Here is a 25,672-nt window from a genome sequence, read left to right on the forward strand (position 1 = left end):
GCTGATAAATCTGACATGGCAAAATATCGAAAATGAAGTCTTGTGAAACACAAGTGATTTACAGTACCCCGTCAGCAAACTTGCTGCAGACGTCTCTCCTCCGTTATTATACGCCCTTCAAAGACTTGTGGTATGGCGTCGTTTGTCTGTCTGTCCATCCATTTGTTTGTCCGGACATTGTTTGCAAAATGAACCTTGGTACATTTGATCACCATAATGAGAGGAAGATGTCTTGTTCTTCAAGGTCAAAGGTCAAGGTCGTAGTATCAGCTAATAGTAAAACTTTGTAGGCATGCTACAGACCAAACTGTTGGAGCTAGGACCATCAAACTGGTACACATAGTCCTCATGCCAAGTGGAGGATGCCTTTTTTTCAAGGTCAAAGGTCAAGGCCATAGTATCAGTAGGAAAATTTGTTGGCAGAATACAGACCGAACGGTTAGGGCTAGGACTGTCAAATTTGGTACGCATACACCTTATGCCAAGCGGATGATGCCTATTGTTTCTCAAGGTCAAAGGTCAAGATCGTATTATCACTTAGTAGAAAAACCTTATTTTCATTACAGATACAGATATTGCCTTGAAATTTAGTCACAAACTTCCTCTCAGAGGAATATAAGTACAGTTTGCATTTCAGCTGGATTGTTGCACCATGACCTACTTTAGGGGTAAAAGTAGGTCAAACAGTTTTCCATATTTTTTTCCCCATTGTGAATAGTTATTGCCCTGAAATTTTATCACACCCTCCCTCTCAGAGAAATACATAATCACTTCACATTTCAACTTGATTGGTGCACCCCGACCTACTTTAGAGCTAAAAATAGGTCAAATAGTTTTCTGGACTTTTTCTCATCATGGATACAGATATTGCACTGAAGCTCTATCGGGTGTATGTTTTGCCGTTTGCGATACTCTTGTTACTATAAGTTATAAGTGCATATCAAATTGCATTTTGAGTTAAAGAAGCTGTTGATTCTTTTTGTGACTAATATGAGCATTGTGGACTATGGACCTCTTTTTCAACAGAAGAAAAGCATGAAGTAAAGGGGAAGAAAATAATGGGTATAGGCCTGGGGAACATATTTGAAGGTGGCCCTATAAAGTTACGATCTACAGCAGCAAGCACCAAACGACCTGTAGAAAGAGTAAGTCATACGCAAAAGTTGTCATTATTTATAAATCGAAGCTGTAGTTTAGGTAGAAAAGTTCAAGATTTAAGGATTCAAGGTTCAAATTAAGGATTCAATGTTCAAATGTCTTGCATTTCAAATATACCATTTGAAGTGCTCAACAGGAAATTCTAGTACTTCAGTCTTAATCAGTGGATCTAGTTTAATAAGAAAATATTATTAATTTCTTTTGATTTTCAATTCATTTCATTGCATACTTTAAATAGAAAAAAAACCCACATATCTGTAAACGAAACTTTGTGTGATTTACTGATAGCCGGAACCCAAGCCACCTGTAACAGAGGAACCAGCCGTCTTTAAGAGGGAAAAACCAGGTAAGTGAATTAGCAATATTATTGTATGTGACAGTCCCCTGTTGCCAACTTTGTAGTGACCCACTTAGTAATTTATGTAGTAGCCACTTAGTATTGCTAACTGTATATATGTAGTGCCACACTTTGTAATATATGTAGTGACCCACATAGTGCTAACTATATATATGTAGTGACACACTTAGTATTGCTAACTGTCTGCTGTGTAACACTGTCTTGTTTCAAAAGTACATTATCACAATTATTATGTTTTGGCTTTTGCATTAAAAGTTTTGAAATGTCAAAGGAAAAAATCATTGGGAAGATATATTTTCAGAAATCTTATAGCCATGTTTTTTTTTAAGATTTAAAAATAATGATTGTGGTGATGGGCTTGCATGTTAACCCTTTACCTCTTTTTCTGCTTTCCTTCACAGTCATGCATGCTTACCATCCACCTGTCCTAGTTCCTCGCAAGTCACAGGTAAATTTCTCAAACATCCAACATAGGAAAGTGTTCCCAGTCCCCACCCCAAGGTGTTACCCTGTTTGGTCCCAGAGAGACAATGGACACAGTCCCCCACTGAAATACAGGCCTGACTATGCCAGTGCTGATACTGTTGATGAAAAAAGTAATGACTTACACCATGCTTATCAGAGAGATGGCGTGTTAGAACAGATTGAAATTAAGCACTTGGTGCGGTCCAGCGACCCTTGTATCCCGCATAGTGTTGGCTCAGCCAGAATCACAGAGCCTTGTATTCCTTTGTCAGGTGGTCTAGTCCTTAATACAGCGATAAAGAGTACTTCTTATCATGTCCAGCCCATCATTAACATGTTTGAGAGAAAGCATAAAGAGCAGGACGTGACTGTCAGCTCGTTAGACGACTCCAACAAGGAGAACACGGAGAAAGAAAACAGACAAAAATCCCTTCAGAAGCAGTCCCAAATGAAAAGGAAAGCTGCACAGTCTAAACTAAGTATTCTTTCACGCTTGAAGTTTCTTCCCTTCAAGACAAGGAAGCTTGAACACACGGGGCAGACATCAAAGTCTGAAACTGAATGTAACCTCGAGTTCTCACCAGTCAGTGGAGAATCCCTCGGCAGTGGACAGTGCAGGAGTGTGCCGGTCCTTCATAGCAAGTGTAAGAAAGAAAATCTTATAGAAGAGAGAGAGCCATTAAGACCAATTGCATTACAGGACATCATTAATACAGATCCCCAGGGATATCCATACATGTCTCCATGTGATTATAGACCTTGCACTCCAGAGCATGACCTTGACCTCGATTCAGATGATCAACAAGATTTACCGTGCCAGAACACTATAAAATCAGAACCCACTTCTACACCTGCACAACCGTCTACTGCAAAGCATAGCAGTCTGACTGGGCAAGAGGGGACAAGGAAGTTGTCCCCCTTTGTAAGTACCATGGCTGAAAAATATAGTTCAAAGGACTGGAAAGATAGGCGGTGGAAGAAATATGTTGATATGGAACATGGAATAGTGTCACCTCCCAGCAGTATTAAGGCCAATCAGAATTGGAGTAATAATGCTCTGCAGGATGAAGTTTCAACAATATCCATGTTTTTCGAGAAAGCATCGCCAGAAAAAACACTACAAAGTAAGAGTTTAGGTGCTGGTAGTCAGAAAGTGAGCAAATCAGAAGGAAATATGCAGAGAGAAGTAGGGGGAAGTAATCTTGTCAGGAAATCTATGTCATTTCAAGATGGTAGAAGGTATAGTAAAGAAGTGGATCAAATACGGGTAGACAACAGTAAAAAGACATATCCTACCACCTTTATCACTGCTGCTGAGGTGTACAAAAATCTCCATCCAGAAAAGTCCATCATTCCGGAGGGGCATGTAGATAAACAGAGGGAAACTCCCAGAAAAGTGGATAAGGATCAACTGGATATGTCGAATGTGAAGACTCCAAAGTATTTGGAGGAGACCTTTTCCGATCCCAGTGCATTAGAAGAAGATCCTCTGTCAACAAGTCTGGAAGGCTTAGAGAAGTTTATCCGATCAAATGTGGCAGAAAGTATCACAAGTACATGTGACAGTGACCAAGCTTGTCATTTGGCCATGTATCCGTGGGTGTCTCCTCCACCCACACACACAGTAGAGAATGCATACTATGATGAACATATTCATAAATTCCAGAGTATGTCAGGCACAGATCTTACAGAGGAAGGAGTTCTAGAAGACTTTGATTCAAAGTTGAGTGCCTATTGCAATAATTCGGAGACAGAGCTAGAAGCAGACGAGGCTCTTCAAGAAAAGAAAGGAGATGTTTATACATCACTTCCACCAGAGATGTTGAGTTACGAGCCAAGTCTGGATCATAGTGATTGTGACACACCACTGGTGACACCAACCAAACGTTTCACAAGACCACGATATTCAAGTTCACCCGCAAACAAAGCTGAACATCATGAAGACTATGACTTGGAAGGAACTGCAGAAAATGGCCTAAACTTGCAGGTGGTTGGAAAGAAAATTAGAATCATTGGTGATGCTCAGGTGGAGAAAGACTATGATATCGTGGGAACAAACGAAAATGGGATCCACCTTGAAGTTGTAGGTCAGAAAGTCAGGTTGTGCATACCAGAGGAGGAAGGGAGTAGAAGAACCAAGAAAAGAAAACATTGTCTGATCTGGAAGAGGCTGTTCAAGTTGAAAGGACCTGCACCCTTTTTATCATGCAGAAGGACAGATGAAACAGAATCACCTTTACAGGGAAAGAGCACATACAAAGCTGAGCAGTCATCAGCAGCTAGAGAATCACCCAAAGTAGACAAAGAATCACATGAAGTAGACAAAGAACCACCTAAAACTGAAGTAGACAGAGAATCATCTAAAACTGAAGTAGACAGAGAATCATCTAAAACTGAAGTAGACAGAGAATCATCTAAAACTAAAGTAGTTGATGAAAACAACACAGCAGTTAATGTTGTATTCAGGCCAGAAGATGTCATCTTGGGAACCGTAGAGTCTGTTTTTTGCCATGATTTTTCTGACGATGAAGAACTTGCTAGGGATTCTTCCACAAAAATTCAGTCACAATCCAATGAGTCTCAAACTTCTCAAAGGTTAGTCCCTAAAGAATCTCTGGCTGCTTGTGACCTTGTGCATTACTCAATGGAAGACATGGTCAAAGAACTGGAGGATGAAGGCAAGAATATTGAGAGGGAATTTTTGAGAATTGTGACAGACAATGCACCAGAGTATTTGGACATGGAATCTGACTGCAGAATTGATAACCCACACAGCCTAATGTACTTAGCAGGAATGGCATGCAGTAAGAAATACCAACTGCTGTACAATTCAGACATGTCGGAAGACTGTGATGTTAGGGCTAGCGGTGACTATCCTGTTAATGTGCAGTCGAATAGTGGCATTGATCTAGTCTGTGGAAAACTTGACTTCATTAAGGATGATTTCTCTGAACCAAGTCGCAGCGAAGACACTTTTGATGAGGAGATCGATCAAGACATTTGTCCTGATTCACCAGGTCTGATTGCAAGCATGACACGAGATGTACAGAATCTGAATCTCACACAATCCCCTAATTCCAGTGATGCAGACATCGCAAGACGAATAGACTCGTTTCTTAGAGATGCTTTGAAACCCATTGATGATTTCACCTTTAGGAATGACACTTCTGATGATGACTTGTATGAAGATGGAAAAGAAAACCTCAGATCTCGGGGAGATGACAGGGTACTGAGTGACACACTCTACAGCTCACCTTCTGCTGCCAGTGAGGATCCCAAGTATTCCATGGAAGGAGAAGAGGAGGAGTGTAGTGCCCTGAACAAAAGCTTTACCACAGAGGATTCAGAAATAGATCAGTCGGTTAAAGAAGCTCTGGAAGAAGTGGAAGGTGTCACTCCTGTTATGTTAGACCATCAGTTACAGGAAACCGAGTCCTCCTCCTCCTCCTCTGATGATGATGGGAGTAATGATATTGCTGAGGACAATGAGGAGGAGGATGACGACGATAACACGAACAACAATTTCCATAGTACTGATGCCAATGAAAATGCAAAAATAGGCTCACATCAACGTTATCCCACCTTCAGCTTGATGTCCCCATCAAATGAAAGAAATGACAAATCTACAACGTACGCCAGCGAAGAAACCCAGGCTGATGCCTCATGTATTGGCTATGATTTGCATCCGTCCGTGTCGGACACAAGAAGCATCAACACCACTGGCAGTGACAAGTTCTACACAGACATAGATTCCAGTATGGACACAAGTACGGACACAGCCAAATTCTTCACTGACCGAGATACAGACCTGGATAATACAATGGAGGATGGATCAGAAGCCTTGCGTTGGAAGAGCCCCAGTCCAGGGAGTCCTGCGAATAAATCTCATGATGTGATAGACTGGAGCATGGATGATTCCATTGTAGTTTGAACTTGTTTTTAAATTAAATTTATTCGTTGTTATCTGTAGAAACTGGAGATAAATCTGTACTGTATACAGCTTTATTTTCAAAAGGTTTGATTTTTATTGTTTTCTAAATCTCACCAAGCTGAAATCAAGTTACAATAACTCAATTATTTTCAGTTAAGGATATAATTTAAGTCAATGATAATTTAAAATATTTTATTTCATATTATGTCATTGAAAGATTTTTTGTGTGATTATTTCTTGCATTGAATTTTTTAAAAGATACAAAGAGAGTGCTTACCAGCCCTGTCATCCAGTAAAAAAAAAAGGAAAAAAATTCTATTGCTGGATGATATATTAAACCCATGACCCATGCTTTTACCTGCCAGGTGATGAGATACCAGAAAATTTATTTCATAGCAACATCGTGATACCAATCATTTAATATTGATTACAATTTATAACTGTCTAATATTCCCAAAGTGCACCTCAAATCTACCTTCCATGTATTTTTACTAAGTACATCCAAAATCTATGGGATATCTTGCAGAAACACTAAGGACTGGGATGAGTGCATTAGCTTCTGGTAGGGGGTACATATATTTCTAAATCTATTTCATGAGTTCATTAGCTTCAGGTAGGGGGTACATATATTTCTAAATCTATTTTTTCATGATGAAAAATCATAAGTTATTTTTGGAGACTGACATTTAAGGTGGTTGGCATATATTCTGCAAGTGATTAATTATGTGGATTTTAATGGAGAGAAACTACAAAATGTAAAGAAAGAAACTTGTCTTATTCAGAAATTACCAAAAGCTGTATACAGTGCTAGATTTAGTGTAAGTGTTTTGTTATAGGACAATATAAAATTTAATTTTCCCCCTCTTTTTAATTGTATGGCAGTTGCATGTCTTTAGTCTTATGTGTATTGATTGTATATTTTAAAAATAAATGTACAAATGTGGCAATTGAAAATTACCACAAATATTTAAATATAATGTTGCTTACTGTTAACTATTGTGTTTAACATTACATGACTGATTCATTACTGTTTTCATTTTCATATTGTTGGTGTTGAAGATTAAATTTGTTGATCTATATTAAAGTTTTTGACTTGCTGGTAATAATTATATGAATACATCACACAAAAGATTTCTTCCTTGACCTTTTCATCAGTCCCAGAAGGAATGAACACATGTTACTTCTTCTCCATGAATATTTTATTGATAACATCAATATACATGCATCCACCTTGTTCTATCAATACCTCCAGGTCCATGTTTACCCTACCTATTTATAGGTAGAATACAAGGACATGGCCAAGTATCACTGAGTCACCATAACGCATACCACAGCTCTCAAATGTAAACACTGACCTGACCACATGTAAAATCATGTGGTTATTTGTTTAGTTTGCTGTACTGTATTTCCCCTTTTAAGCGCCACAGGTGATATAAGATGTAAGAAAGGGAGACGTTATTGTACGGACAGTTTTAGAATCTTGTTGCTTTTAATGAAATTTGTGTTGATAAACATTCAAATTTATGAAAGTGGTGCCATGCATGAGTTTATAATTGGGTTGTAATGTTTACCTGGTCCTAGTTAATTATATAGAATTAAAGTTATGATATTGTATGGCTAAGCATATTTGGGAATCATTGGGGGGGGGATTGATTATAAGCTGGTTTGGTTATAGGGGCAAATACAGTACTTAACATCATGCTCAACTGTGGCCTGTAACATGATGACCTGGGTGGCAAGTTATCTCCCTTGTGTGCACTAGCCAGATCATTAATCAATACCTGAATGATTTACATATGTACACAAACAGTCATCACTGAGAATTAAGTCTCAATGACTCTATATAGCATTGAGACTTTTATGTGGGGCACTTTTTGACTCAATTTCACCCCTTTCTCTCTGTGTGTGGAATATTTTTATTGTGTAAATTTGTCCTCGAGTGTGGCCAAGAGTTTGATAATTATGGACCGCAGAGTGTATCCAACTTCTTGTAAGTACTGTGATTTCTCTTTTGATGTTTTGTTTGCTCCGTTTGTGTTAATTCCTGTTTAGAGACGTAAGATATTTGGATAATTTCTCATTGTGTTCTCGGTTGTTTCTTTTCAGATTGTTGATTTTTCCCGTCTAGCAAAACTTTGTTTTTTCATCAATTAGAACAGATTTTGAATGCACTTTTAAGACTGTTATAATAAAAACTATTTCCTTGTGCTTATAATGTTAAATTGCTCAGTTGTGTTTCCTTTTTTCTCTCTCTCTCTCCAAATACTAACACCATACTACAAACATGTTTATCTTCACAGTAATTGTATTTTAGGTACATTTAATACTAATCTGTACACTTCTTATATATGAAGAAGCATCTACTTGTCCTCAAAACGTACATTGATTCCAAACCATGCTAATAAATAATTGCACTATTATGTTCATGTTGGAAAATGTGCTAATTTTTATTACGCCAATATAACTACGCTTACAGTATTTAGAGTGGTTCTTGTTTGTTTCCAATGTTGCCACTCCTTGACACGGGCAGCATATTACACCCTTATAATCAGTACGAGACAAGAGCACTTAAAATCGGGTGAAATCCGTGAATAATTTATAAAATTTAGGTAATGTTAGAAGTGTTGGTAGAATTCATGATTATGGTTTTATGGTATGACATACTTGATTAATCAGGGTTACAGAAAAAAAATCAGTTAATGAAGATCCAAATATGAAAAATAGAATTCTATTTGATGTACTAAAAATGTTCTTGGAAAGTATAATGGCCACTCAATCTGCCTTGTTGAAATTCAAAATAAGGGTCATTTCCTTCCTTGATCAATATAGAATGGAGACAGAGGATTCATGTAGAAGACACATTTTTATATCATTTGTTTATTGAAGATTCTTAGTACAGAATCACTTGTAATCTTTCTGCTTTCTTTTTAGCTGCTGTGGAGAAGGCTGTGGTACGATATTCGTACAGTGCGGACAACGAGGATGAATTGTCATTGAAAGAAAATGAAGTCCTTACCATTCTAGACAAGGATCTGGAAGATGCAGGGTGGTGGAGAGGTGAACTCAATGGCAAGATTGGAGTCTTTCCTGACAACTTTGTTGAACTCATTCCTACGGAGGAGGTAAATGTAACAGCTACGCAGATATAAGACTTCTCTTTTTGCATGAATTGTGCGTAATGCATTTTGAAAGATATTATGGAATGATTTTTTTATGTATATGAAATGATTGATTCTTCGTGCATCTGAAAAATTAAGTATTCCTTTAAGGCTTCGTATATCAATATGATTTGCATGTAGTAAAAGATGTTCATGAACATTACGCTAGTCAGTAATGATAAAAAAAAATATATTTCACTCAGTAGTTTTGATTTTATAAGGTCAATTGAAAATTCACTACATGCACCCCTTTTTTTCCTGTTTGACTGCCTTTAACATTTTCTGTAATGCTTGCTTGATGACTGCCATGGATATTTTCAGCAGGGGATAGACAAATTCACTAGGCCGTGGTCTAGCAACAAAATACCACCACAAGTATGTCGCACTTAAGTTACCTCCCTTTCACTGTGCTCGGATCGGGTCAAGGCCGTTGCTAAGCCAACATCACATGCTCTGTACAGTCATGTCAATTTCAATTGTCAAGGCCAAATGAAGAAAAAAATTAATTTTAACATTTATGTGACAAAATAATTTACCATTTGGATTACAGGGGGAGGGGGGTGAGAGAAGAATTTGATCTTCTGTAAGAAGTTTGTTTTTAAAATAAATTACAGCAAAATTTAGTGTGTTGTTTGCCAGCTGAAGAAAGATTGACTGTATCAAGATTAATTAGAGGTTATTTTTATCACAAGGCTCATTCAATTGATTCTACTAAAATGACTAAAATATTTTAACAGGAAGGATTTATGAAGAGCGTTTGCATGGAGGAAATAGAAAATTTGAGCACAGTGACCATGTTATTTTTGCATATTCCTGCTTGCTACAACTTTCCTTTCATTGTTTGTCATTTTGGGGTTCAGATAGGTTTCTACCATTATTTTGGTCCATTGCTTTTTACTCTAAAAGCATGTATAATTTTTTGTTTTCTTTTTCACTTTCATTTTTCCTTCCAACAGCTTTTGTTCCTCTGTCTGATTTGAAACCCATTGTGTTGTAGCGTTGTCAAGGGTTGTATGTTTTGTAAGGGTTAGCAGCCTAAATGTACCTCAGAAATGATGACCTCTGTTTTTTGCAGGGGTCACAAAGAGCTTCTAGTCATAAGGTAAATTGTGGACCTGTGTATCACTGCCAGATTGCATATCGCCCGCAAAATACAAGTTTATGTATGCATCCTTTTATATTTTCACTTACTTTTTCTTTTAAACAATTTTGCAGGAAGGTTACACCAAAATTCGCAATCATCCATTTAAAAAAATATTTTGCCCAACATTCAGTGGTGCCACTTAATACATGCTATCATGTACAGGGTTTCATATCACCAGCACAAATCACTAATGATCATAGTAAAATATAATTTGATTAATTTATTAATTAATGATGTGAACTGACAGAAATAAAACTAACTTTATTACTCCATGATGTATTAATAGATCATACACCTAGGGGTGAAATGTTTATCAATCACATCATCTAATGCATGTTTGTGATGCTCATAGGCATGTTTGATTTCACATGCACTGGTTAACGTTCAGGGGAAGTAGAGGTGACCATGACCTGCATTAAGTCCCATACTTGAAAAGGATGGGCAAATATGCAGTGGCGGATTTAGAGGGGGGCCTGGGCCCCCTTTTTATGCCACAAATTTACAAAATAATGTGAGTAAAACTCCACATTTGGCACCCAAAATTGCTGAATATTTTGGCTAATACTTGACTTTCACATGTGCGCCCCCCTCCCTTTTGGAAAAACTGGATCTGCCACTGATATGTACCTGACATAACCATTCCTTGTTGATCAAATAATTGCTGAATCCATAAGAATAAAAAATTTAACAAATCGAGTCCGTTTAGATGTGGGTGTGTAACTGCCTGTTGATTTGCTATATTACTGCATGTTTCATTATATGATGCATACTCAGACTGACATATGAATGTTGACCAGCTTTTTGTGTCTGATGTAATCAGCATACACTATCTGTTATGCGTAAGTTCTTGGGAGTGCAATATTTTTACATCAGACCAAAGGAAAGAATTTAATTGCAGTTACATACTGTCTTGTCCTGACTAGGGTGTAATTTCATTCACGTAATTCTTGGTCTGTAAAAGGCAATCAATGAAGTTGACTGTAAATATTTAATCAAGTGAAGTGTAAAGTACGTAATACAAAAGATGTCATGTAGTTGAATGTCCCAAACAGAAAAAAAATATAAAATGTTCAAGGGGAGGTACAAAATGCATCTGCCTTACAGTCTTTACTTAATTTAGGTATAGACATTTCAAAAAGATATAGATTTGGAATTTTTTGTTTTTTTTTGGTTTTTACTTTGTCATAGATGAAAGTACATGCACATGACACTAGTTTTCAGACAATGATAGTGACCTTTTTAAAAAAAAATTTCAATCTCATGTTTTGGATTAAGAGTAAAAGTAAATATTGATGATTCTGTCGTAGGCTTGGGAAGAACAAGTAAGCTTGGGGAAGTTTTTTTGCATGTTTTACTGCATGTAGATTATCTCCTATATTTTTTTGAAGTGTGCTCATTTTATGTACATACTTGTAAAGGGAATTTTTTTAATTTTTTTTTTTATATTATATAAAGAATGAATAACTAAATAAGGCAGAATAAACAAAGTCGTAACAGTCCTGGAGCTCAATAATTGTAAAATACTTGCTGTTAATTTTTTTTATCCCTTCATTGTTGTAGCGACTGCTTTTAAAACATTTGGCTTTTCTGCAGAGGGTAAATGTACATAGAGGGGTTAGACTGAACAAGGGTAGATGATTGACATGATTAATTAATTAGAAGAAGTGATTGTTTTTAGTGGGCGTGTACTCGTAGACACAATGGGTAATTGTGGAAGTTTTCAAATCTTGCCCTTTTAGGGATGTGTGGGTGTTGAACACTAAGGAGCATGTTTATTAGGTTAAAGGAATGTACTGTTAAATGTTCAAAGAAAATGTTAAACTTCACAGTTGCCATTTAAGTTTGATTTTGACCATTTTTGAAAATATTGTACACACACAAGTCTTGCATATAATGAAATGAATAGCTATTAAATGTGAATTAATTAGTTGTAATGGGTGTATGGTGTGTTCAGTAGTCTGTATAGCTGCATGCATGGACAGGCCATTCAAGTTTAGGAAATATGAAAATTTTAAGTTTCACTTTGAAATTGATACGTCAAAGACGGTTTTTTTCTGTTGATTTTCATGAATTTTTAAGAATAATTTAACTGAATGAATCTGAATCTGTCATTATTTAGCCAAAGCCGAAGAAGCCTCCCCCTCCTTCAGTACCACCGAGTCAGCAGAAAACAAAATCCTTGGAGAAGGAGAAATCATTGGACCACAAACATCCCCCTGTTACTGACCATGTGACTGACAAATTCCACAAAAAGAAAGAAACAGGTAGACAGGGACACTAAGTAACAATTCTTCTGTTGTAATTTGTAACTTAAATGAATCTTCTGTTGTTTAATACCGTACATACTCGCCTATAAGTCGGATTTTTGGGAGTCAATTTTTGGTCCAAAACTCTATGTCCGACTTATAGGTGCATTCTAAGAAGATTGGTATTTTTCTGGGCGGCGTAATGTAACTCCGACGATTATCATGGACTACCACACAAATGATTATCTAGACATATTGTATAGTTTATGTATTTTAAAATTATGTATAAAATACAAGTATTTGCATATTTTTATCTAGTTAAAAACTATTTACATACCGCTATAATTAATACTTTCAATATTCAAGTAATCTATCGTTTATTGGTAAAATTGAATTACCAACCCGATTTAATATTGAAATATTCATATGTATACCGGCTGAAATATATTTCATAAAAGATTGAATATTGTTAACAGATAATTTAGATCATCATTCTTGACTCTTAAAATTGTTGATACAATGAATTATACTGGAATCCCACAATAACAGTTTTCACAAGGTGTGTGCCACTAAGTAAACACAGTGTCAGGTACTGGTAATTAGGAGACCATAATTGCTTAGGTAAACAAGGGATCATTGCCCATAATAGATCAAGGGTTGGGTTTAAACCCCAAACAGGTATGGCTTGGATATGGAGCACCTCATAATTATTAATTTCTCAAAATATTTTTTGAAACATAGGTAAAACCACTAGAGCATTGACTTGAAATTGTTGACCGATTCTGACAAAAAATTGTACCGACTTATAAGCGGGTCAATGGCAAATTCCTACAAAATAACCTTAAAAAATACAACCGACTTATAGGCGGACCGACTTATAGGCGAGTATATACGGTATTTGTAACTGACTTAGGAATAGCCATGTGCTGAGTTCACAATTGCTAACATTCATGGGGTCTAGCATTTGTGTGTGGGTTTTTTTTGAGGGGGGGGGGGGTGGCTTGAATACGCTGACTTAATTTCATGGGGAGGAATCTTGGGAGTATGGTATCGAGAAAGATTGTTACGTATACCCAGCGGAAGCTGAACGCAGATAGCATTCTTACAAAAAATGAAATTTGGTTTCCTTTAATCAACAGTACCATATGAAATAAAGCAATCCAAATTTATATACCTGTCATAGACTTGTTGGCGTATGGTGTGGTGCAGCGCATCTAACTGTCCATCTGTCTGTCTGTCAGCACCTTGTGTGGGTCAGATTAAAACTACTCCAAGCTAGGATCATCAAACTTGTAGGAAGCCTGGGTTTTTTTTTAGATACTTTTAAAACAAGAAAGAAACAGTACTAATAATGCTCAGATAATCAAACTTGATACATATTATCAACCATCATAGGCTGTATTTTGGTTTAGTGCATGATGTCTCTGCTCAACCATCAGTGCCTTGTGGGAAGAATAAGAAAAGGCACTAATAAGGCCTAGGATTATCGAACTTGGTACACACTTAATGGTGTTGAAGGGGATTCAAGGTTCAAGCAAAAGATCATGTCCTTTTCCAAGGGGAGACAGTTAAGAGATAGTAAATGTGGGGTGTTTTAAAAGTCTTCTTAAGAAACCAGAAAATCTTAAATGAATGTTACTTCTGTACTGAAAAATTAACTTTTTTCATACAGTAACCCTCGTGGTCAATGCCGGGCCACAATGGATGGGTTAAAAAAAATTGTTATATATTTGGATAAAAATCTTTTAAAGTATACAAATTGGCACAATTATTAAATTGATATATACTAGTAACCTCATGAAGTCTAGAGTGACATTTGTTCCAGACCTCTTTGTGCTCTGGTTAGCTATGTGGCCAATGGGACTTTTCTTTTAGTTTACTTCAATTTTGCTTGCACATGTTGGAGTTTAAGAAAATAAAGTTAAAATCAAGGAATCTACAGCAGCTAGCTTTTACAACATTGTGTTTTACAGAACCTGAGAAGACAGGCCCCCCTCACTTGCCAGGAAAAAAGCCAGTGTTGCCTCCACCTGTTGGTAAAAAGCCAGCCAAACCTGACCCTCCCAGGCCCACTTCAGATGGGAAATCTCATATGGTGGGAGGGAGCAAAGACGAACCAGTCAGTCACAAAGACACACACAAAGATATACCTCAAAATGGTCAGTTATCCGGGATGTCCTGATCAATTCTGACTTTATGCTTAGAAATTTAGTTTTTATTCCTGTGTACTAGATATGGGAGAGCAATGTCAAATGTAATGTATAAGCAGAATTTTTAGCAAGGATTTAATTTTGGCATTATTAGCGAGGGTGTTGAGATCGCTAAAATTGAATATCACCAACTAATTCTGTATCATAGGTAATAGTTATCCTTCTTGGAATTATATAGTTGCTAAAATTAGCTCTCACTAAATATATACCCTGGTATATACCCATTTTTATGGAGAAATGGCTAGATTTGTGTTTCGCTAAAAATTCCACTTGTACAGTATTTTCTTCATACTTTCGTAAGCTTGATGTTTTAACAAACTAGAAAAAGTGAATTACAATCAAAATAAAGTAAACTTAAGTTCAAATTATCTGTATGACTAATATCAAAAGATAGTAGTATACATTGCATACACTATGTATAAGTGCAAGTCATATTTTTGTATGATCAATGGTTTCATTTGAGTTGATCTGTTCCCAGAATCTCACTTTGATGGGTTGGAGCCCACTTCAGATAAACTAGTTCATCTGACAGCGAACAGACCTCGGGGACCAGCCAAGAGGCCACCCTCACAAGTAATATTTAATAACGTAAGCAGCTAATAGCTTCATTAACCAAGATATAACAGAGCAAGGGCTGTATATATATTTGTATTGGGGATTGTTTTATGTACAGAAATTTGTTACAGGTGTTTTGCTACTTGGTTGAATTTTTTTTTTTTATTAACTATTACTTAACCATTGTGCATTATGGGTACATTGTGTTGAAAGTTGATTAGAGGAAGTGAAAATTGATTGTGAGTTTGATCAATTCCCTACAATTTCCTAATAATTCCAAATGATGTGTTGGCTTTTACCAGATTGTGTTTTCTTTGAGTGTACTATTTAGTCAAATGCCGTGCCAGTAAGTAATAACTGATGGGAGATATAACATGTACAATATTGGAATAATGCATGTCACTGGTGTTCATTTACTACACCTGGATATTCTATTCAGAAATTCTACTATATACGTACAGTAAAACTCGCAGTTAAGTTGATCGAAATTTTAATTATCAGTCTTAGTATAGATTACTTAAAATGATTAGGCGTAATGAGGCCAGATGCACTGCTAATCTTTTGTAAGAGTGTTCTGCCCTCATTTCCAAAATTTAATATCTAAATTCACATTGATGGTTTAATTAGAGAGAATAGTTTTCTTTGGTAATATTGCTGTTGTGTGTTCGAACTCGCATTAGAAACTTTTACCCTTCTCCGGTTTAATGCGAGAAATCGTGTATTGCATTATGCATTTTTCTCAAAAAGAATCACTGATATCAGACTTTTATTTTGGTCGCAGCATTTCTTTATGGTATGAAGTGCAAGTCAGATTGATATGTTTTCAATTAATTCAAGTCGCCAAACTTACCAACCACAGATGTTCTCCTCATTACCTGTAAGGAGTAATGTTACTTTTCAGAGCTATTAGATTTTCAACATAACTGTCTTGTTTCAGTTTGGTTGAAATCCACTCTTTTTCAAAACGACTTCATACCAAGTCTCCAGATTTTTTAAGTAATTCTAAAAATGGGTTGTCCTTTTTAAAGTTATGTTTGAGCAGTTGTAATTTCATATAAAGGGTGTCATTGCTTTTAATCAACAGGGATGAAATTGACTTCCTCCTCAGTAAGGCTGGGTGCTCAATTGAACTCTGTAGACCACGGGCCTATTGTTTTATTATGTGAATAGAATTATATGACTGCTATTTTGGAATCAAAATTTAAGTTAATTGCGGTGGTACATGAAATATATTTGATATAGTGAGTTTTACTGTATTCTTAGTAATCAGGAAATTGACCCATTATAATGTTCTTTGTTCACAGAAAAATAATAAAAGACTCATAAAGGTACAAACTATAAAAGTGTACTGCCAGTAGTTTGACACAGTAGTCAGTACTTGTGAGCACTACATTGAAATACTAATTAGTCCTGGATATTTTTCTACTACTATATTCTAGTACTTGTTGCCAAAATTTCAAATATAGAATCTGGCAGTATGCTCACGTCAGAGGATTTGTATTTTGTATAAGTTGATTTCTGAGCCTATAGCAGCTTTGCCGTGATATTTCCTGAAACACTCATCCATCATCATAATAATTATCATAACTGACTAGCTTATAGCTTTTCTCTCTGTCGAATCTGGAAAAATGTAAGTTTGATCATATAGATGTAGATTTCATTTACATACAGAAAAGAAGTTACTGCTTATTATTGGGGGGGGGGGGTATTGATTGAAATGGTTGTGTGAAGTACAAGTCAATTTTAAATTTTAGATGAAAAAGTATCACCAATATATCAAATGTCACATAAGGTGCAGATGTTAATAATGGCAATTGTAATGATTTGTCAGTCTGATCTGTAAACACAGAGCATTCATATCGAGAGCAGAATAAATACATGTATCAATAATATCTCCTTTATGTTTACCATCCTCATTTAAATATAAATGAAAGTAACATATATATCCAAAAATTCATTACATTAAACAATGTTTCTGAGGTGCATTATGAAACAGACCTCGTCTGTAGGAGGTGGTTTGTATCAGTCTGTTATAAGGAAGTTTGGAGTAGTGGTAGTTTGCTGTGATGTATATCAGCTTACTCAAGTCATTGAAATTTTGGTTGAGGGATTAATGCTAGCTTAATATTTTTTTTTTTTCATATTTACTCAGTTTAATTGAAAATGTGATGAAAGCGTAGTAAATTTCAAATGCTTGAAACTTAACAGTAGGAATTTTCATTGATTCTAAAACTGTTTGAAATAGATTCTAAATCAGTCATCATGGCTGTAGAGAAATTTAGAAAAATGATTTTAGTGACAGAAATTAAAGTTGATTTCATTGCATTGTATCTAGGAAGAAGAGAGGAATGGTGATATTGAGGTACAAACACCTAAGCACCCCCCTCCTGTGAAAGAGATCAGCGAGGAGCCACCGGTAAGACGAAGAAACAGTGGGGAGGGGGTCTTAAAACTGCTGCAGTTGAATAGAGCAAATTTGGCATGGGTTTTTTTTTTTTTTTTTTTGGTTTTTTTTTGTTGGTTATCTTAGGGATAGAACGGAAATTTTAAACCCTTAATGAGGATTGTTAAGAAATTATTTAGACATTGCGATTTTTATTGGGAGAATAAAGAGACAGAATTTAAAAAAAATTGTTGGTACTAAAATTTTAGATATGCAGACATTTTATGTCTCGGGCAGTATGCATTTTAGTTCAGCCGGACCACCGTGGTAGCATTTTTGCAACATCATTTGATTTCATTGAATGTAAACACTGTCACATAGTTATTCTTTATTACCCCTCTTTTAAAAAAGAGGGGGCATATTGTTTTGCACATGTTGGTTGATCTGTAGACCAAGTCTTGTCCACTCAATATTTAAATAACCCTTTGCTTGACACTGTTACCAAACTGGGTACAGTGGTTGCCCCAAAACCAAAGATGACCCCTATTGATTTTCAGGTCACAAGGTCAAGGCTCAGTCTGTAGACCAGGTTTCGTCCAGTCAATATCTAAAGAACACTTTGCTTCTATGTTTCTAAAATATTTCTTGTTAGAAACAAATGTTGAAAGTAAATTTCATCCAGATCCATACACTTCGATGACCATGATCAAATTGAGGGATCCAATGGACACAATGCTATGTTTATTTAGATTTTCAGTGCATTGTGTGCTTTGTGACAATATCAAACCAGAACATGATACCCCTCACAGTTTGGTGTTGGACACCCGTGACACGAAATTAGGGATGGTCTTCCATCTCCTTTGAATCTATTTGGGTTGACAAATTATCAGCAAACTGCTTGCGCTACCTGTATACTAGAGCCCTGGTCACTTTTCTTCCAATCCAGGTTAGCTTTTGTCGGAACTAGCTGCAGATGTGTAACTCTTTGGAAATATATTGGGACAGACTAGAGAGCTATAGATCCACCTCTTATAAAAACCTTCGATGTATGGTGCAGAAAAAAAATTTGCATGGTTGATGCCTTATATCATTGTACATGTATTCTTGAATCACCGTGTCAAAAATTTTACATAAAAAAAAAATCTTTACATAGTTTGCCACTATACGTGTGTCAAAACATCCATTAAAGCCCTATGCGACCTGGAAACTCACAGCTTCAAATGATTACGTTTGTTGACCTAGCCATGTTAGGTAGCCAGTCAAATCGACCCCCTTTTTCTGTGCCCGTAAATCGAAGGTTTTTATAAGGGGTGGATCTATAGCTCTCCGATCTGTCTCAATATTTCCCCAGAGAGCTTCAGATCTGCAGCTATGTTTAAACATATTTTTTTTTTGTTAGGGCTATTCCAGAAATAAATACATGGGGGGGTCGGGAGTTACCTTTTGTATATACCAGGCACCCATAAAAAAAAATAAAAAATTACCCCATGACCCATCAAATTGATAAACTCATTTTACAATGACCCATCTAAAAAAAAAAAAAAAAATAACCAGACCCACCACAAAAATATTTTTAAAAATGAAAACGGTACAAATCTCGCGAGGTTTTCGGGACAAACATTCTAGTCAATGACGCGGTAATGCCTGTGCGACATTGTATCACAGTAGTTCTGAAGAAACGATGTCACATCAACAATCAAAGGCATCTATGGCGGGAATGTTGGAAAGATCGGCAGTCCAAACGATGCTATTATTATGAAATGGGTATGGATATGTTTTTCCATGAATCGTTCGTCTTCTAATGGAGCCCGCGCCCGGAGGCCTCTATATCACCATCACACTGACTGATAAATATAACACATCGGTACCCTCGTATAAATCAACTAAGGTTTGCCTATTTTTATTAGAAAACGAAATACCTATTGGTTTCAAAATATTCCCAAAATCGATGCACTGTAAACTGTAATAATCTACAGTACATAGTTCACCGCCATCACGTCCAAAGGGACCCTACTAAACGCGCCTCTAATTTGAAGAGTGCCGTAATGGAAAGTTATGCGCTGCAAAGAGCGACAACTCGAATAGTTCTATGTTACTTCCGATTTCGAAAGCAGCATTTCGAAAGCACGTTTTCAATTTTCCCTCCGACGTTTTGTAACTAACACGACAAGAGCGACAATAAAAATATTCTGAAAACTCAACACCCACGTGGCACAAAATAAAACAATAGAAACTACCCACTACCCATAATAAATATTTTTTTAACAGTCCAACCACGGACCAAATAAAATATGAAAAAATACGACCACCCACACAAAAAAATATCATTTGCCGCCCGACCCCCCCATTTGATAATTTCTGGAACAGCCCTTAGCGAGTTCAACACATTAAAATTCATTTTTGCATTGGGACCAAATTTAGGTTACTTATTTGGAATCACTTATTTTTTCTGTAATTTTTAGAGCAATTTTTTAATTGTTCATAGTTTTTGCAAATTGTATATACTGTATAGTAGAAGCTGCCATTTTTCTCTAATAATTCTGTGCTCTGCACCAGATACCATATTCTGCATCATATATATTAAAATAGGTAAAGCATTAAAAGTTATCTAATATTTTCATTTCTATTATAGAGAGAGTCTGTACAAATATACCAATTTTCATTAAAGGCATAGGGTCTATCTTTTATCTCAAATATGACATCACAATATTTTGCAAGAAGAACTCCAAAAAACAAATTTGTAGTATTATGAGTTATCTATAGCTGCAGCCCTTTGAAATTGAAGTCATTTTGACATTTTAGCCCTTTATAAAATGTTTGTTTGGAGGACAATATATTAAACTGGTACCCTGCTGATTGGTGGCTACACACAAACATAAGAGATGCAAAGTCAACAGGGTACCAGTTTAGGCAAATGAGAACAGGGAATTATTTTGTAATTACTATCGTATCCAATGTGTTTGTAAACATTTTGTGATTTTCTAGTTATGATCTTTAATTTCGCCACCTTTTTGGAACATGCAAAATTAAACCAATGTCTTAGACCCTATGCCTTTAATTGTCATCTAATAGAGGAATTTTCAGTGTCTCCATAATTTATGAACAACCCTCATACACATAAAACAATAAAAGATATGGTAAACTGAATTCAGAGCTCTTAGCATAAAATCTGTGTTACGGAAATTTTGCAAGAACTTGGTTCTCGCTGAATCTACACAAAAATGTCAAATTCACTTAGTACATGTGCAAACATATAGTTTACAAACTTACAAATCTTAATCATCTTATTCTGTTCATTCTGTGGTTCTCATTATGATATACATATTGTGATACTGGAGATGAATGTACCAAATTGTAGTTAAATCAAAGAACGAGTTATGTTGATAGTCCTCCCATTTGACATTAGAGAGATTCAGTGTATTATTTGTGTCTTGTAGGTACAACATTTCTTACCCCGGGAGAAACACCAGACTCTTCCTACAAGGCCACCGGAGCCAAGTGTTGGTAAGCGGTGTTATTTATTGAGACTAGCCAGGGTTCTCAGGGCCCAAAGATACAAACTTCTTTTTAGAAATTTTCTAAATAAAAATCTGGAAAATTGTTCCGGAGTATGTATACTCTTATATATAGACCTGGGTTTTTTTTTATGATTTGATACATTTGTGTTTTTATTTTTTTTCAAAAACTTTATAATTCAGCAAAAGTTCTGTAAAGAAAATTTCAAATACAAAAACTAATAAAAAATTCTTTCATAGTATAGATAGGATATTAAAGTTTATTCCAAATTTGGGCCCAGAGTGTAAAACAGCAAAGACATTTTTAATATAAAGAAAGAAATTTCAGAAAAGATTACAACATTAACTACATGTAGATGCAGCGTGTGGGGAAATATGTACATATGCTTTGTAAATCGGGTGTATACAAAAAGTAAATGGACTATATCAGTGTTATACCAACACATGAATAATAAACTAGAAGGGAGTTTTGCAGTTTTAAAGCATCACCTCTTTTTCTGAAAGTTTTAACTAAATATTCACTCAATTTGACAATTACTGGTTCGTCTTCATTAATCATCAACCAAATAAATTTGTCCTTGTTTGTTAAATAAATAAAGATTTTGTTGAGCTTGGATATGTTTTGAAAAAACATATTTTTCTCTTCGACATAGAATGGGCAATCAGTGAGGAAATAAAATTCATCTTCTATACAATTTAGGTTACATAATTCACATTCTTTTGTTTCTTTCCAGAGGAATCTTCTGACCAATATTGCTTTTTACTAATTCATATCTTTCTCTGTTCAATTCGTAGTCATGTGCACTAATTCGGAATCTACATAGAGTTTTTCTTAATTCTAGGGATTTTATAGACATGTAATTTTCCATATCAAAATCTTCTTTATACAAAAAAATATGAACTGTAAGTTTGACTGATTTCTGACCCTCTTTACATCTTTTCAAATTTGTATGTGTGTGTGTGTTACATATAAAACAAGATTTTAAAAATCTTATCATTATTGTAATCATGGCTTGTGATGTAATTTTCATGTTCAGAAATATTTTGGTATAAATTTCTTTTAAAAATCTGTAATGAAATTTTCAAAATTTTACTTTGATGTCTACTTTTTCAGCTTCGTCTGGATTGTTAGCCATGGTTGAAGAATTAAAGAAAGAAATCAGAGAACTAAAATCCAATAGTGTTTCAAAAGCAGCATATGATGAACTGAAGACAGAGAACAATAAACTGCGACAGGACTTTGAAACCTTTAAAACATCCTGTTCACGGAAAATTAGAGATTTGATTAATGAAGTAGATGATGAGAAGAAAATTCGTCTAAGTACTGAAGTTGAAGTGAAGCGAATTAAGAAGCTGATAAATGATGAATCCCATGTTTAGTCACTATCTACGTGTATGTTCATTCAGTGATTCAAGGACAGTAACTCTTTTCTGTGGAAAAACATTTTCATGGATGTGATGGAGTTATCTATTACGGCTGCAAGAGAAAATCCTTTTCCTTTTAACCCAGCGCCTGGATATTGATGCTTAGAGGAACTAATCTGTGCTTCCATGTCATAAAATCGGAGCTATCTGGTATTGAATCTCACTAAGATCTGCTCTTATTTATACTTACCTGTTCAAGTCCATGGAGAAATATGTAAAATAGTGTCTCTTGTTGGAGTTGTATGCAATACTTTAGCCCTCCCTGAAGTAAGGGCAATCATACTATATTGATTTTTTTGTTGGTAGAAGCTGGGATAGGGCTACAGATGTTGTAAAGAAAAAAATGCCAAGGGATATTTCTCTTGGTTTTTATATTTGTATCACAGAATTACATGTTAGGAAACACTTTTAATCAATAGAGATTGTTTGGAATGGTAACCACTCCCCCACCCCAAATGTCTGAAAGTTAGAAACTGGGGGGGGGGGGGGGGGGTTGAATCACTGCAGTTAGGATGCAGTAGTTGTCCGTGCAAGAAGCCAGAAAAAAAATAAAAGACAAGACATTGTAGTGCTAGCACCTGTTATAATGTTTCACAATGATTATTTTTTTTGTCTGAAAGTGAATGTTGATATGTTTGAAGTCAGACTGAAAGGGTTGTGTTTGCATTTATTTCATAAACATTAAATTTATATCATGTTTATAATATAATTTTATTCAAATATAGCTTCATGTATTATCCAGTTAAAAAAAAATATTCAGGAAAGATGTTTTTGTCCAAAATTACATCTGTGTATGTATGTAAAGATTTTTGCATGCTTATGATTGATTTCATATATCTTGATATTCGTGAGCATTCTTGTTTTATAGATTCTTTTTGTTACTATTGCAGATCAGAATTTTGTTAACACATCTTTGTCGTGTTTCATTACTGGGTTCAAGTCTAAATGTGTTCCTTTTGATAGGGCATTTTGCAGTTAGAAATTCTTGCGATGAAGACGGTCTCATCTCAAATTATTTGCCATTCAGTTTATCACCATATTCACAAATCCTCCAAATATTCAAATCCTCCACTACTTTTTTTTTCAAAGGCTTGTTTTGTGCTTTGTAATCATCCATGTTACATTTGGGATGAGATGCTAGCTACTTTAGATTATTAGACATACTAATTGTGTAAAACTTTACCTTTTTCTGGATTACTCTTGCCAAAGGTGTGATCAGGGACATGACAGATCGGTGTCGCTTGATCTGCCAATGAAGAACATATCCTCACTCTTGTAACAAGGTAATTAATAGCTCATTCAATTAAACAAGTTGAGTTTTTCCGTCAATGATGACTACGACGAGAAAGTGGATGGACCTAGACCTTGTGAATGGAAAGTGTTGAAAATACATCTATAAAAAGGATTTCCAGGATATGTACTATGACTACAAGTACAAATTTACAGACCTTTTCAAATGAGATTATGCTAACACGGTACCATATTGTAGTAAAGTGTTATTTCATGAAAAAGTGTACCCCCGTTTTTTTTTAAAAGTTAATTAAGATTGATGTATCAGAAGTCCTGGTTGGTGTGTTTTTTGCAAGGTTTGTGATGCCACCAAATTATTTACAATGGTGGTGTTGTGGAGACAATAATCCTATATAGTGATGTCTGAGAAAATGTCATACCCATGTTTTATGCTATCAAAGTTTTCATTATATATGTGAGGGATATTTTGTTAAATATGTTATTTCATTTTCTTAGAAGTTCTGTAGCGATGCTTTTCTTTATTCTATAAGTAACACAGATACTTTCCGAATAATTTAAAGTTTTAGCTTTGCTTTTTTTTTCACATGAATTGGCAGAGAGCATGCATCAATAGATTTTGTAATTTTTTCTCAATTAGAAAAATCTGTTAAATCTCAAAGTACATTATTAAATACACACTGCAAATAGGCAAAATTTAGGAAATTGGGGTTCTTTTTCATCAAAAAGTCATTTAAACCTCATCATCTACGCATATGTTTTAAATTTGCTTCAACAGGGATTAAAAAAAGTTTAATTTTCACAGAGCTAAAGAAAACATTTTTATTCATTCTTTTATCTTTGTAAAAAAAAAATCCATTGTGAGTATTTTTACAGGTATGGAGAGACAATTTTTTTCCCCCTTACAAAGTACATAAAAAGAGTTTTGTATGTACATGTATTATAGAAAATATAAAAAAGAACAAAACATTGAGGAATGTGACAAATTACGATATCCTCTGGAGATGGAATATTTACTATGTAAACACCATTAGATCAGATATCTTTATTTACATAAACTGATTGTTAAGTATTTCAAAGTTTATTTTGGAATTTTAAAAGTGCAAGATTTATTATTATGTCTTTATATATGTTGTACCAGGACAACTTTCATAAATTGAGGTTTGGAGTGTTTGTCAGATAGATGGACTGAATGGCACTATCTATTCTATTCATTGTTTGGTTTGTGCCGAAATACTGTAGGGAGAAGTGCAAGGCTGTAAATGAAAATGCATTGTTTTAATAAATGTAATGAATTATATGAAAGTTTCCAGAATACCAGTGCAAACTTAAGACATATCTTATACATTGTATGATGTAGTTGATTGAACAGATGTTTTGTTCTACAGAAGAGTGGAAGTATGAGGGCTGTTTACATGTCTTGTGTATGCACAATTTATATTCTCATTGTTAACTTTTGGTACAATGAAATTTCTTATTACTACTTTGTAAGTCAGATAATTTACCTCATTTTTTTTATTATTCACTTTTGAATTCATTTAAAATTGTGTCATATAAAACCCGTTTAGAAAATGTATATTGAAGGACCTATTGTTTAGTCCCATGGTATGTAAATGAATTAGTTCAAATGCAAGGTGCGAAATCTGTTGGAACATTTCAAGTGACTTCCTGACTCCTACAGTTACATTGTCATATCTTGGTCCAAAATATACTGGGCACACTAGAAATCTGGTAGAGGTTGATGATCAGTCAGATGTTTGTCAGAGCAGTGACAAGTCCCACACATTCCAAACAGAATACAGACGTGTTGTGATGGGGAGATCTGTACAGTGTATATGTATTTATTATAATTAAATACTTAACATATTGAAATCTT

The 25,672-nt window shown here is 35.2% G+C and overlaps 2 protein-coding genes across 11 annotated transcripts in view; both read left to right on the plus strand.

Annotated features, from left to right (window-relative positions):
- Positions 1–6,991, plus strand: part of LOC125675051 (uncharacterized) — a 39,062-nt gene extending 32,071 nt beyond the window's left edge. For all 3 annotated transcript variants that reach the window (XM_056160456.1, XM_048912527.2, XM_056160457.1), the window contains 3 exons: positions 1,027–1,145; positions 1,447–1,504; positions 1,918–6,991. In XM_056160456.1, the coding sequence (XP_056016431.1) occupies positions 1,027–1,145; positions 1,447–1,504; positions 1,918–5,912 (4,172 nt within the window). In that variant the 3' untranslated portion in view covers positions 5,913–6,991. The remainder of the gene's footprint in view (positions 1–1,026; positions 1,146–1,446; positions 1,505–1,917) is intronic.
- A 606-nt stretch (positions 6,992–7,597) lies between these two features.
- On the plus strand, positions 7,598–25,668 carry LOC125675043 (SH3 domain-containing kinase-binding protein 1-like). 8 transcript variants are annotated; one of them, XM_048912519.2, is made up of 11 exons: positions 7,598–7,902; positions 8,844–9,034; positions 9,392–9,445; positions 10,146–10,172; positions 12,334–12,478; positions 14,434–14,619; positions 15,149–15,258; positions 16,530–16,553; positions 17,561–17,641; positions 21,046–21,112; positions 22,238–25,668. In XM_048912519.2, the coding sequence occupies exons 1-11, from the start codon at positions 7,875–7,877 to the stop codon at positions 22,501–22,503; spliced, it is 1,179 nt and encodes a 392-aa protein (XP_048768476.1). In that variant the 5' UTR covers positions 7,598–7,874; the 3' UTR covers positions 22,504–25,668. The 8 variants fall into 8 exon arrangements, with proteins under 8 accessions (XP_048768476.1, XP_056016465.1, XP_056016466.1 ...); XM_048912518.2 differs by lacking the exon at positions 7,598–7,902 and adding an exon at positions 8,604–8,761; XM_056160490.1 differs by lacking the exon at positions 10,146–10,172 and having other exon boundaries at positions 7,600–7,902.
- Positions 25,669–25,672: the final 4 nt, after the last annotated feature.

Source organism: Ostrea edulis, chromosome 3, assembly GCF_947568905.1.
Source record: "Ostrea edulis chromosome 3, xbOstEdul1.1, whole genome shotgun sequence".
NCBI classification, from domain to species: domain Eukaryota; kingdom Metazoa; phylum Mollusca; class Bivalvia; order Ostreida; family Ostreidae; genus Ostrea; species Ostrea edulis.

Bases quoted from the DNA above. Each gene is read 5' to 3' on its own strand.
- LOC125675043 (XM_048912518.2), top strand. From the start codon at position 8,626: ATGAAAAATAGAATTCTATTTGATGTACTAAAAATGTTCTTGGAAAGT. The intron at 14,620-15,148 runs GTCAGTTATCCG...ATCTGTTCCCAG, and splicing joins CAAAGATATACCTCAAAATG to AATCTCACTTTGATGGGTTG. The intron at 21,113-22,237 runs GTAAGCGGTGTT...CTACTTTTTCAG, and splicing joins GCCACCGGAGCCAAGTGTTG to CTTCGTCTGGATTGTTAGCC.